Here is a 17,356-nt window from a genome sequence, read left to right as displayed (position 1 = left end):
TTTCCCAAGGCCAAGTCCTTGATTTGATTTTAAGTTCATTCTTTTACTGTTACAGAACAGCCTGAATAGTCTGTGCTTTTCATGTCTCCTCTTCCACACCAGTACCCACTCTCCAGTATTTCAGATGCTACTTTTCTGTCCACTTCTAACCTGTTTTCCCTCACCACTGACTGCTCAATCCTTCCTCCTGTTCTCACTGCTTTTCACAAACTATCTGCTCTTTTATCTCTTCTGCCTGCTTAGCATTCTCCTTGTTTCTACCTCTCTTCTAAATCTTCTCTCTGACAGCAACAGTTTACCTCCAATACAACACATTAAGCTGCTGCTTCCCATGTTCACTTAGCAGCACAGGGTTATCAGGGAAACTCCTATGTTCACAACAAGAGGAGGTGCAACCCTGATGCTCCTCTAAATTTGGCTTTCCTGGTATCCAAACTGCACTCGAATATAGAGGTGTTACATTTCTGATCATTGAAGTAAAGATTTAAAAATAAAGACATCACCGTGGCTGGCACTGCAAATCTACTTCACTTAACTCCTCAGATGGATAACCAGTTACAGAGTGGTTTGGGGTTTATGTTTTTAAACTCAGAGCAGGTTTTCCCAAGCCTCCTATTTTAACAGTTTCCATTTCATAAAACACCATTTTCATGCTCAGTAGCCATTGCAACATCATTTTTCAGCTGAATGGCTTTTCAAAAGAGTAACATATTAGAGAAACAAAAGAATCGTGTTCTGCTTGAAGTTTGTCAAACCATATGAAATTACAAGATAAATGATAAAAGTAACTCAGTGCTAGCACAACTTTTTATCTGAACATCTAAAACATGCTGTTACTTGAGCATGCAGAATCCAGAAGCCACAGCCCTGAAGACACTCTACAGCCCAACCACACTTCTTTTCTCCTTCTATCTTATATTAACATAACTTTTAAAGTAAGAAACATTGTTGTAAAACAATCACTTACGCCAACATTTGAGGTTTTGGGGAGCTTTCATACCAGGAGACAGCCGAAGCTGAGCTGTAGGATGTGCTGCCTGGCTGTTGTGTGATTGTATCAGATTTACTCTTTGTAGAACAGATAACATTGCAAGGAGAGTCCCTCAGAGAAGAAGGGAAAGACAGACAACCAGGAGTACAGACAGGAGGCACAGTCATTATGTCCTGCAGGTGTCCACTATCGATCCTGTCAGATCTCAGGCCTCTCTCTTCTGCTGAGCTATGATCCTGGTCAGCACTGGAAGCTCCATCCAATATACTATAGTCTGTTTCCTCATAATATCCGTTTTCAATCATTTCTTGATCCTCCTCCTCCTCCTCCTCTTCTTCCTCATCTTGTTGGGAAGAACAAATAATTTGGTTTTCATAGGTTTCCTTTTGAGGGCTGACAGGATTGCTGTTGTCCATAGGCCAAATATCTGAAGTATCAGTGCTGCTTCGAGAGCCAAAATAGTTTTCCACAAGCCCTTGCCTTACCATGTCAGCACTACCTGTTGGAGAAGGATTATCTGTACCAGCTTCACTTTTAGCTACTGACAATTCTTCTGTTGTCTCCTTTAGTTCTAAAGGCTCATTATGTTCTCCTTCATTTGTTTTTTCAACCTCATACACTGCATTTACAGATGAAGAACCTGAAACCACAGGTGTCTCACCCATGCAAGTTGTTTCCAAATGCAATTTAACAGTTTCTTCTGTAGCTTTAGGATGCTTTTCGGTGTCCTGAGAGCCCCTGCAGGTTGTGCCAGGGTCTGCCTGTGGGCTGTAACTTTTCACATCAGCAGATGTATCCTCATCTGAAACAACTAAGTGTAATAGATCTTGTGTTCCTGAGAGTGAGGAATGTATAGACAGAGTTTTTTTATCTGAGTGCCCTGAAAATACAACACCCTGTTGCTGCAAATTGGTGTTTGAAGTTTTACTGTCACCACATTTTGTCAAGTCAATCGCTCCTAGATCCAACACTGTTTTGCTGTCACTTAGCTGGCGTTCAGGGACAACAGATATCTTTGAATTCTCATCAGGTGACAGCTCATCATCATCTGAAGGCAGCGAATTTATGGATGTCAGGGATGACTGTATTTCACTTACAGCACTCGTACTCTCAGTGCAATGGCTTTCTATTGCATTTTTTACAGCACAGTCTGGTTTTAGTAAAAGCTGAGGAAATACTCTCTCACCATTGTATGCACTTTGCCCTTGAATATTTTCAAAAACATGGTCAGGGTTGGGATGAGTTGCAAAAGAACTTGGTTCACTTTCTATACCTGAATCTGAAAACCTAGAAGAGGCATATGTCACACTCACATCTGGTAATTTAGTCATGTCTCCACTTGAAAGAAGTTGACTTTCTTTTGTAGAAAGAGCAGGAGGATTACTTTTCATTTTTGTCAAGATGTCACTGGTAGGCTGAGAGTTTCTCTCATGGACATCTTCCTTTCCAAGCACTGGTTCCTGTTCTCCTGAGTGTGATGTATTTCCAGATTCTGAAGACTGAATACTGGGGGTCTGCAAGTTCCCTCCGTGCACTCCACCTTGGGGAAACTCAGCCCAAGATCCAATGTGAACCTCTACTTTCTCCCCTTCATAAGGACTCTTATTACTTGGCTTGACCTCAATTGTCCTGACTCCTGAGGGAGCTGGTTGACCTCCATGACAACCTTCAAGTGTACCTCTGAGCTGTAAAGCACTATCTGCTTGAACAGTTCCAGAACCTGTCTGGGAGGTGGTCAGTCTATCCAAAACAGCCTCATTTTCACAGTGCACAGGACTACCTGGAGCTGGTTGGTCACCTTCAATCTTGGTAGTCTTTTCCTCAGTTCCAGGTGGCAAAAATGGAAGGTCTTTTTGACTGATCTGCCTGGTGCAGGGCTTTGTATCCCACGGAAACCCGCCCAGCGCAGGGTCCAGCCCCTCGCTGGCGTTGCAGGAAGGTCTGCCTTCCAAGCTTCTAGAGCCTTCTTCCAGTGCTGCACTTTTCAAACATTTGTAGCCTACTAAGACCACAGAGTCCTTTGAGTTCTGCTTTATGACTTTTTTTGTATTTTCAGGTTTCATTGTTTTCATGAGCTTAGTGACCTTAACTTTGGATTTATTTGCATCTTCATTTTTCCCTTTCAAAGTTTTTGTTAGCATCTTTTCAGTTTCTGAATGCCAAAAGCTGGAGGCACCTGCAGGTCTTATTTTCAGTTCTGGGCTAGTAAAACCAGCAACAAAACCTTCTTCAGCTTCAAATTTATCCAGTTTATTGGACTCTGCCCTTGGAAGATTCTGAACTACCAACCAGGGTACATCCAGATCTTTCACCAAAAAGAGTAAGGGGGGAAAAAAAAAACAAAACAAGAGAAAGGATTGTTTAGAAGATTATGCAGATAACTGATGCCGTTAACACACTAATAATTACAGAATTTTACATATCCTCAAAAGTCAAGCTAAAAAATACATATCCTAGCTAATAAATGTAATCCTTTAAAGCCAGAAAGAAATTAAATAAAAATAATCAGGTTTTACATAATTTTGCTCATTCCTTCAAAAAGGAAAGTGTACTGTGAGGGGTGTTTACCTTCAGTAATTGAATCTAAATATCGATCTTCAAAGATGATAGGCAAGGAGTTCATATCTCCATCTAGCTCACTGCATTCAATAGGGAGGGGTGGGAGAGAACTGCAGAAGGAAGTGTTTTTGATAGCTGCACACATCTGTAGATGACCTTGAGCACTGAACAAAAGCAAGGAGTCCTCCATCAGAAAAACTGAACTATTTATTTCCACATTAACAGAAATTAGCAGCACTTTGATTCGCTTTAGTAGAAGCTTTTCTACTCATTAGGTATTAATAGCTTTAATATTTAATCACTTCTTAGATAACTTTCATTACTTCAAATCCATATTGAGAACATAAGTTTCTCTCCAATTGGTTATGTATTTTTGCAAGGCTACTTCTACACAACATAAGCCAGAGAAGAACACTACATACTGTGCACTTGAAGGCTACTCACTGTAGTTCCTGATAGGCAAGGGCAGCTTGCCTGGGATGCTCAAAACAGAAGAATGCTTCAGCAAACCTGCGCACCTGCAAGAGCCAAAGGAAGTCAGAGCTTATGTTACATGACTTACCGTTTGAAAAAATCCACTAGAATTCTTATGCATCAATGCTAATCATTCACAGACTCAAGCTCTGCCAGGGGAGGGTTAGGATGGATATTAGGAAGAGATTTTTTACAGAGAGTATGATCAGACATTGGAATGTGCTGCCCAGGGAGGTGGTGGATTCACCATCCCAGGAGGTTTTCAAAACGAGACTGGATGTGGCACTTAGTGCCATGGTCCAGTAACCACAGTAGGGTTGGACTTGATGATCTTTGAGGTCTCTTCCAACCCAGTTGATTCTATGATTTGTATGCATAATACAGACAGTTCCTTTTTCAATTTCCAATAAATCAGGCATCCAAATCAGGCTCACCCGAAACAATAACAACCAAAAGTACTACGAGAAATTTCAATGAGAGGAAAGGAAACAACTGACACTTCTGAATGTGCCTGAGGGTTACCTTCAGAAGCAGAAAACCATCAGACATTCTGCAGTCTCAGAATACAGAGAAGCAAGTGTTTCAAACTTCCCCCAAACACTGTCTAACCTACAGTAAACTACTATGCAAAAGAATCTTTTGTTTGTAAAGATTTCAGCTGCAAATGACTAAGACAGTAACAGAATATATGTTAATTATAAGCACTCTACTCAAGACCTAATTGCATGCCTGAGGTCAACAAACAGAACCACAGAATCATCACAGTTCAAAGGAACCCACAGGGATCATCCAGTCCAACTCCAGGCCCTGCACAGACATCCCTGACAATCACACCCTGTGCCTGAGAGCATTGGCCAAATGATCCTTGAGCTCTGTCAGGGCTCGGGCTGTGATCACTGCCCTGGGGAGCTGTTCCAGTGCCCAGACACCTCTGGGGGAAGAACCATTTTCCAGTATCTAACCTAAACCTACCCTGACACAACTTCAGAAGTGCCCCTGCACCTCTTTTCATGAGGAAATTGTATACTGAGATGAGGTCTCCCCTCAGTCTCCTCTTCTCCACTGAACAGATCAAGTGACCTCAGCCACTCCTCATGTGGCTTCCCCTCAAGGTCCTTCACCATCTTCATTGTTCTCCTTCGGATGCTCTCTAATAACTTAATATACTTCTAATATTGTGGTGACCCAAACTGCACACAATATTCAAGGTGAGGCTGCACCCACTTGGAGAATCACACATGTTAGTCTACTGAATCAATCATGTTTTTACCAACCACTTCCAGGCCTCCTACTCCTTTATTTCTGCAATATACTCTGAGTCTTCCTGTTAAGTTACCGAATTTCCCAAACAGACTGTGGGAGTTTTCAGTGTATCTGGTGAAGTTGCCATCAGACCTACTTCAGTTCCCTCAGCTCTTTCACTTCACTTGGAGCTGCACCAGCACCTGCATCCACCCTGGGCACAAACCTGGCACTAGGAAACTCTTGGGCGTTAACTGGCAGGACCATATCAACTTTGTTCAGAGATAAGCACTTGCAGGGCAGTTCATTTTCCCTCCCACTACACTGCCCAGTATACTTTCAGAGTACCATCTGGATGAAGTTTTATGTTCTGGAGCTTCTACACTTTCTTTTTGGCTGTTGTTTTTTTTCAATAAAAGAAAAACTGGGGAAAAATTGTTCCAAGGTGCTTAAAACAAAACCCAAACCACAAACTTTAAACCCTCAACCTCTAACTTCCACAAGAAGCTGAAAGTCCTGTCCCAACCTCCTAGAATTAATTTTGCTGTATTACATGAAATTAATCTCAGTCATAACATCATCTCTGAACAGTCATGGAAAATGTTTTGAAGTAAAAAGAAAACACTGAATTTGACACTTTCATGTAAATGAAATTTCCACTCTCAGCAGTAACCAGGAACTCAATCTGCTTTCCTGCAGAATTTACATTAGGAGTTGATGCACACACAAGTGGGATTAGAACTGGTGTTCCTAAGCACTCCTCTGTGTTTTCCCAGATGGCTTTTCTAAACAGACATCTACCTTGCAAACAGATGATTTTGTCAGAACTAATCCCCAACTTCTACTCCAGGAAGGGAGAAGACTGTTATACAATAAAGAGAATTTTACAGCTTGAAAACTAAACTTCAGAACAACTGATCATGGAGGACAACTGGTTATTGTTCTAAACTAAGCAATTTAAAAATGAATTAAAGATCCTAATCATCAGGTAACAGTTACAGGAACATTGCCTGTGGTTCATGTCAAGAAGTACACAGTTTCCCAGGAGGCAAACAAGGTAGTCTTGAGTTTAGATGTGAGCACTTCTCCACATAAAGGAACTGGAGCTATATGGAGACCGTATCTCTAGAGTTCTGCCACTCTCTTGACCAGAAAAGGCTGGCTTTTTTTTTTTTTTCACTTGCAGTAAACCCTATCTGTAATTGTTTAGGTAATTCCAGTGGTTTGAAGAAAATCTGATTACCAGCTCCAGACAGCTCTTGGTAGAATAGCAAGAGCATAAAAACTAGTTGAAAGCAAGCTCCAAAACCCCACATAAGTCTACAGTAAAGAGAGGGGTGAAAAAACCCAATCAACAGTAGTTTATTATGTTTAATCAGTGCTCAGCTTACTGAAGGACTGAGGCATTTTCTGGGATGCTGTTAAACAGGCTCTGCAGAACCACGACGACTACCAGCTGGTGCTAGTGACGCAGGCACTACCAGCTTGGGTCAACTCCACCATGACTGCAGGAGGAAACTGGGTCTGCTCTTCCTCATCCCTACACACTTGCCAAAAGCACATTTTGTAAGGCTCTCCCAATGTAAACAGAAGAATCACATATAAAAACTGCTACGGGATATATATTATCCCTGTGCGTTTGTGAGTAGCAGTCCGAGATCTTAGTTTTTGGCTCTCCTGTTTCAGCACTAATCAAACTGAAAGGACTAATTTTGGAAGGGTATGTTCAGACCTACCAGAAGATGTCACTATGGAATAAAGAGATGAACTAGTTTAGCATTCAAACATTTTGTAATATAAAATTATTTCCTCTGAGCAGTTTTTGCAATACAACACAGTTGTAAACCTTATCAGTAAGATGATGTAGTTGGTGGATGTTCCAGTATAACCTAAAGTGTTCCTGACTTTTTAATGCAGTGCTTGCTAGTCAAAGTATTTGAAAACAGCTAAATATTGAAACACTTAAGTAAACATTAGTAAAATTATTAAAATAATAGTAATTTAAATGTATTTTATACAATATTTAAATACTTAAAATACACTCCAGCAGAAACACCTGTTTTATAAGCATCTAGGCAAAGAGGGTGACAGTCATTTGCCCAAATACAGTTGGCAAGCATTTCTAGGAGGTACTTTAACATAAATATCTTAACCAGTTAGATTAATCACTCTTTAAAAAACTTCACGTATCTTAGATTAATACTAAACTTTCCTGGGGAGAAATTTCCTGTGGAAAGTATAGACTGGAAATATTGCAAGAAGTTATTTAGTCCCTAAAATAACTGCAGTAAAATTCAGTAATTAAGGTTATTTAAGAGCTAGGGAGGATGACTTACATCACATATTTTAAAAAGAACCACATTTAAGAAGCTGAATACATAATCACTAGCAGTGTCTAACACTGTCTTACACTGGAGCAGTAAAAATTAAAATATTAATTCTTCCTTTGGTTTCATAGAATCAACCTGGTTGGAAAAGACCTCAAGGATCATCAAGTCCAACCCTACTGTGGTTACTAGACCATGGCACTAAGTGCCACATCCAGTCTCAGCTTGAAAACCTCCAGGGATGGTGAATCCACCACCTCCCTGGGCAGCACATTCCAATGCCTGAGCACTCTCTCTGGAAAAAATCTCTTCCTAATATCCATCCTAACCCTCCCCTGGCAGAGCTTGAGTCTGTGCCCTCTTGTCCTGCTGCTGGTTGCCTGGGAGAAGAGACCAACCCCCACCTGACTCCAACCTCCTGTCAGGGAGTTGTAGAGGGTAGAGTTGTAGGTTTTATTACGTATCGACTCGTACAAACACTAACACATAGCAGCTGAGTGCAAGTGCAGGTTAACTGACACAGTACTCGTTTCATACCTTCCACCAGTTAACTTGAAGGATCCAGAATTTATATGAAATGCACAGAAAGCTAAGATTTACAGAGAGAAAGGACAATGATCCCTTTCCCATGGGCAGCACCTCTAACAAATACGCCTTGCGTTCCTCCTGAAAGACTCCATTTGTCCTCCAGGATAGGCCATTTCCACAACCATGATTCCCCCACTGAGCAATGTGATTGATCAAGTTAGAGTAATGCTTTAGCTGACACTTGGATATATTTGACTGTGTGAAGCAGTGTCACTGTGGGTTGTGTGCACAAAGCCCACAGAGACTGCACACACACAGACTCACATGCCAGATCACTTCTGACATATCTCTTCTTTCTTAAAATCCCACTTATAAGCCTTTCCAAGGCTTATGAATGTTATCAATTCTTAATTCAGAAGGAAAGTAAACTTTGTGTTATGAACTGAGCAGGCAGCCTACATGCAGCGGGAAAGTAAAATACAGGGTGGGCACTAGGCATTGCTCCCACAGAAAAATACATCATTTCCCACAAATATCTTATTCCACAGACTGCAATCTGCCTTCTGACCTGCATTTCTTATTCAAGAGAACAATGACTTAGTTGGTTGGTAACATAAATATTTTATGCCCAAGAATATAATACATGATACACAAAGTAACAAACACGATACAGCAGTTCCTTTACAATTCCAACCAACTTTCCCAAGTAAACCAAGAAAAGTTATAACCTGGAGTCTCATATGTATGCACATTCCCATAACAGTGTGTCCCAGTAAGCATATGAACAGGGTCAGAGTCAATACTTACTCTTAATGTGTGATGCTCTTGTGCTAGCAAAGCTGTGACCTCCTCCTGTAAGGTAATGACCTCCAGAAACTGTCCCCAGAGAGCCATTAGTAGTGAGCAAAGCTGAGCAAGATTCATATTTATAAGTTCTGCCAGTTCATCAGGATTTTCCATTTTCTGAAGGCAGGAAAACATATTTACATGATTCACAGATGAAACCATAATATACAGACAAGAAACAAAACAAGTGGACTTTATCTAGGTGAGAGTTTTAATTTACAAAGCAACTTCCAAGTGAGAACTGTTTTGAATAAGTATCAGAATTGAATCAATCCATGTTACAACACTATTAGATCATTTTATGTTGCATTGAACATTATCCAGCTGCCTTTTAGAATTAGGACTCCTGACCTTAAATTAAAGCAACAATTCCATTTATAGTAACAATAACCAAGTTGGCAGTGTTGCATTTTCTAACAGGTAAAAACACAGTGTGCCTGAAAGGACTAGGAACCAGGAAACCAAAAATCCATAGTTGCTATCTTAGTCCAACTTTCATAAAATTGTCAAAATTTCACAGACATCTGCATTTCAGAACAGTCACAATTCACAATAATCTTTATGTGATGCTACATATCTCCATACATTTTACATCTCCATATATTTCTCCCTGTTCTCAGCATTGGTGAGGTTACACTTCAGTGCTGTGTTCCATTTTGGGGACCTCAATTAAAAAAAGGACATTGAGGTGCTGGAGCAAGTCCAGCAAAGTGCAACAAGGCTTAGAAAAAGTCTGCAAAGCATTTCCTGTGAGAACAGCTAAGGAATTGGGTTTGTTTAGCCTTGAGAAGCAGCTCAGAGGTGACCTCAAGGCTCTCTACAACTACCTGACAGGAGTTGTAGAGAGGTGGGGGATGTCTCTCCTGCCATGGCTGTGGGGAGAGGACTAGAGGGAATGGCCATAAGCTTGGACAAGGAAGGGTCAGATTAGATGTTAGGAAAAATGTTTTCACTTTTAGGGTGTTCAGGCACTGGAACAGATTGCCCAGGGAGGTAGTGGAGTCACCATCCCTGGAAGTGTTTAAGAGGTGTCTGGATCTGATGCTGGAGGATATGGTTTAGGGGTTACAGCAGAGTGACAGGCTAATGGCTGGACTTGATGATCTTAGAGGTCTCCTCCAATCTTGGTGATTCTATGATTCTAAACATGGTCAGGAAGCAGTGCCATAGCACAGGCTTCCTAGGACCAGATCACCCCAAGACAAATTCAGTGTGAAATCAAGTTTTTCTTTCTTAACCATGCACTGTAATCCTGTGATACAGTCCCACACCAGGCAATTGCAGACAGCTAGGCTTATGCTCCCTGCCATTTTATAAAAAACCCCAATTTCTCAGAAATTCACTGCAGACACATAAGGCATTGAGGCAAAGGGTTTTAAAAAAGTAAAGACAGTAAAGACCCCAAAAACATACATGATTTTATCCTCGAAACAGTTTATTCTGAAGTAGCTTATGAAATCAGCACTCTATTTTTATAGCTATTTCACTTATTTAATACATGAAGAAAAATTTGTACCTTTACTTCTTCACACAATTCTGTAAGACGAACTTCGACATCTATGTTTTCTGGAAAAACAAGAGGACATATCCATGAGTAATGTACTTTCCAAGCTGCAGAGTGAAACCAATTATCCCACAAAACAATCTTAACACATGAAAAAGAATCCATCAAATAAAACTTGAAGCCATAGCCAAGTAAATTATAAACTCTCATTAAAATCATTTCACAGCAATTTCTGAGACTGAGAACAGAACACAATACAAAAAGTTTCCAATTATCAAGATCACCTATCATGAGTCCTCGTCAAGGATACTGATTTTTCCATTCAAAATTACAATTTGAAAACATTGTAATTTAGATGATACAGTTTGCCTAATATTCTCTGGGAGCTGCTCAGCTATTCAGCAGCAATGTTATCATTCACATCCAAGGTAATACAACTCCTCTTCTCTTCCCAGAGAAACCTTGTTCCAACACCATTTTTCTACAGGTGTATTATTTACCCAATTTGCAAGCTACATGAATATAAATACAATTCTTTAATTGACTGAGGAATTATATTTCAGTCAACTAAAACTCTCCTTTAATTTATCTTTCTCTCAATACCTCAATGCTAAGAGCAGATCAGTCTTGCACATTATGGCAGCTTAAACTGGATCTGAACCTTGAATGACTCATTTATGGAGAAAACAGATTTATTCCTTCATGTAGATGTTTTCCCTTGTTAATCATTCCTGCCTTCTTATGGGAATTTGATAAATTAAATAATAATTTAGTGCCATGTTTAATTTCCTTCCACATCTCAGGTAGCAGTAACAAGGGAACAATTTATAAACCCTAAAATTGTCAGCAACAAGTATTTATATTTCATTTTTGAAACACAACATTAGGCAAAAAGACTACAATGTTTCCTGAAAACATATTCCAGCAAAACATGCCTCGAAACCCACAACAGTAGATTTAGGATGTGGATAATGAACACAGGTTTACAGAACTGCAACGAGTTTATTTACCCTTACTTTGAATTACACCACCTAGATTTGGTAAGAATATATTGATTTTCAACTAACTGCATCCATTAAATTTAGGTTTAAACTTGATGCCACACAAATTAACTCCCACAACTCAAGAGTTCTGAGAAAATATGCAAATTGCAGAATTGCATGAAGTTCTCAGAAACAAGTTCACAAAAGCTGTTGAAAGAAACTACATACACCTGTATTACTTAAACAGTAATGGTTTAAGTAATTGGCAATTGATGGTAATTATTCTGAAAATATGTGAGAACAACTTAAGATATGATGCTACTTTTGGTGTGACCACACAACATTTGTCATTAATGAAAATATTAAATACTGTTTATTTATCTTGTCACACGTCAATTGAGAATTGGCTTTGAAGGAGATTTAGAACTCTGAAATCTAAAATAATTATGAAAATCTCAACCCACAATGTTATATTTAAAAAAAGCCACAACAGAATTGAGGGAACACAAAACAAAAGGGAATTAAGCACTAACATTCTACAGCAGTAATGATCACCCAGCAAACATCTGATGTAATTTTGCTGGCTCTGCTAAAAAGTAGTTTTGTTTTCTTTACACAACAGCATCAAAAGATGCTGTTAGAGATGATCAAACTGGTCACCTACTGTGAGACTGAACTGTCATTATATCCTTTCCCATCAGAAACTTCCTTTTGCTTAAACAGCTCTGTCATCTCCTGCCCAGCATCAGGCCAACACTGCCACTCTCCAAAGGGAGAACTGGCCACGTAGATATGGACAGATGCACCTTAAGCTTTAATAATGTCTTGTGTAGTGCTTGAAAGAATCAAGTCTTGAGATGCTAAATGTTACCTGAAGAGATTTCTCAGGAAGAAAACGTATTACTCTTCAATTATCTAAAGAAGTAGTCTGTGCTGAATTAAATCAAACTATAATTTTGAGCTATTTTTTAAAATGCTGACAACTGACAGAACTCTTCAATCATTTTTCTTGAGTGAAGTAGAACCAAAAAAACCAGCCATAATGTCTCACTTTAGTATCTCTATTCAGCCTAGAAGTAGCTTCAGACTTCAGAGCTGAACACGTTTGCTAGGGCTGAAGAGTGAAACAGTGTTCCTGTCTACAAAAGCATGGAATATTTTTATATTATTAAGAAGCAGATCATATTTTACAATACCAACAGGAATCTGAGGGGTTACATCAGCTGCTTTGCAAACATACCTAGGTAGGCGTCTCTCTGGGTTCGTGGGTATTTTCTTCTGAGAAGTCGTTCATAAAGGACCTGCATGCTGGCCTGGGCTAGTCACAGGGATTGCACACACATGGCTAGTTACTACACTCCTTTTTTCATCTGTGATTTATTATTTGCCTTAGAGTTAGTCAAAGAGCTCATTGGCAGCCTAGCGGTTAGTGCGGTTAGATCAGTACCCGAAAACTTCATTTTAGTGTAGCTTAAGTATCACTTGGGACACACATCAATGTAGAAATTTGATTTCCCAAACCCAGTAACACTTCAATGCTCAACTGGTTATCGAGTCCAAGAGTTGTCTGCACATGCTTCTGCAAAATCACTGTCTTGGGTTAAAATTATATGACAGAGCACCAGCAAAGCAAACAGGAGAAGCAAGATTAAAGAGGGAATAATTTAAAACAAAGAAGTGATGATTCTGGAGTTTAAACAGGACTGGAGATTGTCTTCTGCAATGCCTTTTTAAACTCCACAGATCAAACATCCACGAGTTAATATAGTTAATTTACTTTAAAAATAAAAATAAGTGCAAATGTCTGTGAAGTCTAGTGAGCTTCAATATCTTTATAGTTATTACAAAACCAGCTTTTTTTTAATTGTTGATGGATTTTAGGAAAACTAGCATTAATGGCAGGCATTAGTTGCTTTTCATGAGCAAAAGGTGAGTAATAATTAATATTTACATGATTAGTCCTTTTTATTATATCAATTGTCCCAATCAATGTACATACAAAATAACTGAAATAAATGAAAAAGATGTTTACAAATATGAAAGCAAAGTAATTTTAGCAGACACTTAATTAAAATAAAAAAAAATAAACCCAAAAGAAACAAACTGTCAACAGAATATGTACAATGAATGTTAAATTCAGTTATAATTTTCTCTTCAGATATTTATTTTTGGGCATTTTTGTTCAAAGTTGCATTCCTAAAGGTAAGCTAAATTACCCACAGAGGTGAGAAAAGGTCTGATTCAAGTTCCACTGAAGCTTATGAATATTTTTGGTGACTTCAATGAGGTTTGGAAGATACAATTCAAATATACAACTGAAAAAAACTGGCTGGTTTTTTTCAGTTTTTGTGCTCTAGTGAGCAACCTCACTAGAGGTTGCTCAAGGCTCATCCAGCCTGGCCTTGAACACTGCCAGGGTTGGGGCAGCTACCACATCCCTGGGCAACCTGTGCCAGTGTCTCACTACCCTCACAGGAAAAACCTTTTTTCAAATATCTCACCTAAACTTCCCCTCCTTCAGTTTGAACCCATTACCCCTTGTCCTTTTACTGCAGTTCATAACATAGAGTCACTCTCCAGCTCCTTGTAGGCCCTTCAGATCTTGAAAATATCCATAAATGCTGTCTACAATCCATGCAAATTCCAAAAGATCTATTTTAGTGACTTAAATAGAACATGACTAAAAAAATCATTCTTTAAATCACTCTTTACAATGCCAATGTATTTTCCTATAGTACTTCTATTGCTCCCAAGCTGAGGTTATACTCTCTACAGAAATGTAATGTATATGAACATTTCCATACATTACATTTCAAGGAATACTTCTGCAGTTACTTTTATCAAATGCAGTTCCTAGTAGTCTTCATTGCCATAGAACTTAAATTTCTTTCCATGAGACTGTCCTGTAAGAGTTGAATTTTATTAAAGAACTATCTTTTCTGAAAGGATATTGTAACTTGGTTTTATAAAAACAGCTCTTGTCTAGCCAAATATTCTCCTAATTCTTTGGCAACTAAGTCTGCTTAAAAAGTTACACTACAAACTGAGCCAGCAGCAATTTTTTCTTGCTGGTCTTTTTCAGATAAGTTTTCATTGAAATATTCTTCTCAAATCAAAGCTTACAGAGTTATAATATACAAGGTTTCCTCATAATAAACAGAGAAGTGCAGTGTGCTTAATTTTCTCACCTCTAAACACAGTGATTTGAAATAACAGAGGAAATCAAGACCAACAAGAAAAAATACCTTTGCATAAATTTAGGCTGTTATCTCCTCATTTCATTAGCAATGTGACAGTACTTGTTTCTTGTTAACTTTGTCTTCAGTTATTAAATTCCAGCTCAGTGCAAGGAAAAATATTTTGGATATGCAAGACATATGAAATCAATGACAGTTTAGCCCAGAAGAGCTGTATTCCTAATAAACACTGACATGGGAGTGATGTTTCATTAAATTGGACATACCCAGCTCGATGCGGTGAGACGAGGGGAGCTCCTTTGTGATCATCATGAAATAGCTGTGCAACCCTTTGAAAGCAAGCAGCAAACTGGCACAGAGTGTGTAGTGGAAATTATAAGCATGACTGAGGAAAGCCTCTGAAACAACAAAACTGCAACCCTAAAATGGAGAAAATAGGCACAGATTAATTTTGTAGGATAAATGAAGCATTAGCAGGATGACTAAAAAGCTAAGCTATTAACTCCTTTCATGACCCTCAGCCATATTTTTGGAATTTTCAATGGATTGCAATACATTATACAAGAAGGTTAAACACTTAGTACTGTAAGCTTTCCATCTGTATGCTCCTGCAGCATCTAACAGCCTTTTAGAATAATTTTTCTCATTTCCCCTATCACATGGTACCCCAAAGTAATTCTAACAAAGTTCATTCTTTCTCAAGAAATATTTCTGCAGCAAATATAAAATTCACAGCAACCAACAGAATACAAATCAAATCTTAATGGGTTATATTCTTACATCTGCTGATAGCTGTTTTGTGTAGTTATTGCCAAAGACCACACTCTCAAGAGAAGGAATCACAGAGTCCCTGTTTTGTGCTGGTGCATTCCTGTTCAACCATGTATTCTTCACTGGGCGAGGGAAACTGCAAAAAGCACAAATGAACTGATAATGTGAAGGTACTCTGTCACAAAACTATCAGAGTTAAAACAAATTCTTGATTTTTCCTGAAAAGCAGTAAAAACAGGGCCCCCCAGTAAGATCCTGGAAGTTCCTATCGTAGTGATCTGCCCTTATAAAACTCCTCAGCATGGCCCAGGTACCTCAGTGAAGTGTCTGATGCTGTGCCAGGGCAGAAGTGCTTCTGAAGCAGTTCTCTTCAAAGCATGTCTCCAGCTAGCTGGAGAAATTTAACATTATTACCCTCAGCTGTCCTGTAGCCATTTCTCACCCTGAAGGTCAACAGACTATGCCATGAGACTGTGGAAGGTCTTCTTCATTATTTCCAATGCAAACCTCAATTAATTTAAACAATATTCCTGGAAGTTTAAGCCAAGAGATAAATTTTGAGCTATAACAAGTAAGAAGTGTTCATTTTCTGCCAAGTTTGCTGCGTGGACTTTAACTCTTCAAAGTGAAGCAGTAGAAGTTGGAAAGCTGTCACACAAACTGCCACTGCTGTTTTCCCAAGGGATGCCTGACCTCTGCCTACTGAGGAGGAGATCCCTGGGAGAACACAGAGCATCCTGCAAATCCTGGGAGAACAGAGCATCCTGCAACAGCAGCACTGTGAGAACAAAGGGCTAGGAAAGCTGAATGAAAAATGCAGAGTGTGTTAGATAACAGACAACTATTAGGGCAGAAATAAGCAATGACAGGTTAATAAAAAAGTAGATAAGAGATTGGACAGGACTCCAGGGCTGTAACCAAGTGGAATGATCTCCTCTCTTTCAAGGGGAGTGTTAATACTGGTTGCTCCCAAGAGAAGAAGAAAACACTGAAAACGTGACCCCTCTAGGAAAGGAAGAGGTGCCAATAATGTTAGCAATATCTGACCAGAGGAACTGAGATCCCAAAGGGAGATGAGTGACATTTGCAGTTTTCAGTTCTGTTCCAAAAAAGGTGGTCCAGAAAAGTGAGCCAGATATGGCTACAGCAACTGTCAAGAATTTGTGACATATCACGATATGGAGCAGCCCAGCTGAAATAAAACACTGAATTTCAAAGTTTCTTCCTCTCCCCATCCTAAACTGATTTAAAGGACAATTTGGACCCTTATAAAAATAATATTGTGGACACCAGCAACATTCTACTCCAGAGATAACAGAAGCAGCACAGCAGTTGCTGTTTTGTTTCAGTATCTCTTTACACAAGCTGTATCAAGTTGAGGTTTAAAATTAAATAGAATTATTGTTATCATCACTTGAAGAGCCAAAAACGGGAAAAAATTTAGGGAAACCCTCAGATTTACTGCAACCTTTTAAAAGGTCAGCAGGGACAAACAAGTTTCTGACTGGAAATTAGTAACAAAACCTGGTTTTCATTTTTGTGACAATGAAGTGAAGTTCAACTCTACAGGTATGGGATGAATCCAGCTTAAATGCCTGAATTTCACATGTGGTATGGTGGGACAACATGCACTTTACATACATGATGCTATTTGAAGTGCATTAAAAGGTGCATTTAAATGCATTTATCAGATGAAGTCTTCAACATCAATACTGGCTTAAAATAATTCCCACCTCCTCGGTGCTTGTTTCTCTCCCAAGTAATGCTGTGCCATCCCTTCAGAAGGGTCAGTTCATCTACTAAACAACCATGCCTAAAACACACCACCAAAATAATTCAAACCAACTGGAAGGGGGGAAAAAAAAGGACAAAAAGAAGAACAAAAGCCAGTTGAATCCTTCAAACCAGCACAGCCCTGCTGCACAGAACAGCTC

The 17,356-nt window shown here is 39.2% G+C and overlaps 1 protein-coding gene across 3 annotated transcripts in view; it reads right to left on the bottom strand.

Moving 5' to 3' along the window:
* FAM135A (family with sequence similarity 135, member A) overlaps nt 1-17,356 on the bottom strand; it is a 57,079-nt gene that overhangs the window by 15,536 nt on the left and 24,187 nt on the right. Inside the window, exons 5-12 of one of the 3 annotated variants that reach the window (XM_009072547.1) lie at nt 15,432-15,558; nt 14,918-15,071; nt 12,695-12,772; nt 10,484-10,533; nt 8,929-9,084; nt 3,995-4,068; nt 3,544-3,714; nt 968-2,731 (exon numbers count right to left, since the gene is read on the bottom strand). In XM_009072547.1, the coding sequence (XP_009070795.1) occupies nt 968-2,731; nt 3,544-3,714; nt 3,995-4,068; nt 8,929-9,084; nt 10,484-10,533; nt 12,695-12,772; nt 14,918-15,071; nt 15,432-15,558 (2,574 nt within the window). Of the gene's footprint in view, nt 1-967; nt 3,297-3,543; nt 3,715-3,994; nt 4,069-8,928; nt 9,085-10,483; nt 10,534-12,694; nt 12,773-14,917; nt 15,072-15,431; nt 15,559-17,356 lie in introns of all 3 variants that reach the window. The other 2 variants (XM_009072546.1, XM_009072545.1) reach the window with 2 other exon arrangements.

This window comes from Acanthisitta chloris, unplaced genomic scaffold (assembly GCF_000695815.1).
Source record: "Acanthisitta chloris isolate BGI_N310 unplaced genomic scaffold, ASM69581v1 scaffold5954, whole genome shotgun sequence".
In the NCBI taxonomy this organism is placed as follows: Eukaryota; Metazoa; Chordata; class Aves; order Passeriformes; family Acanthisittidae; genus Acanthisitta; species Acanthisitta chloris.
Note: the sequence above shows the minus strand (reverse complement) of the source record. Positions and strands in the feature narration are given on the sequence as shown.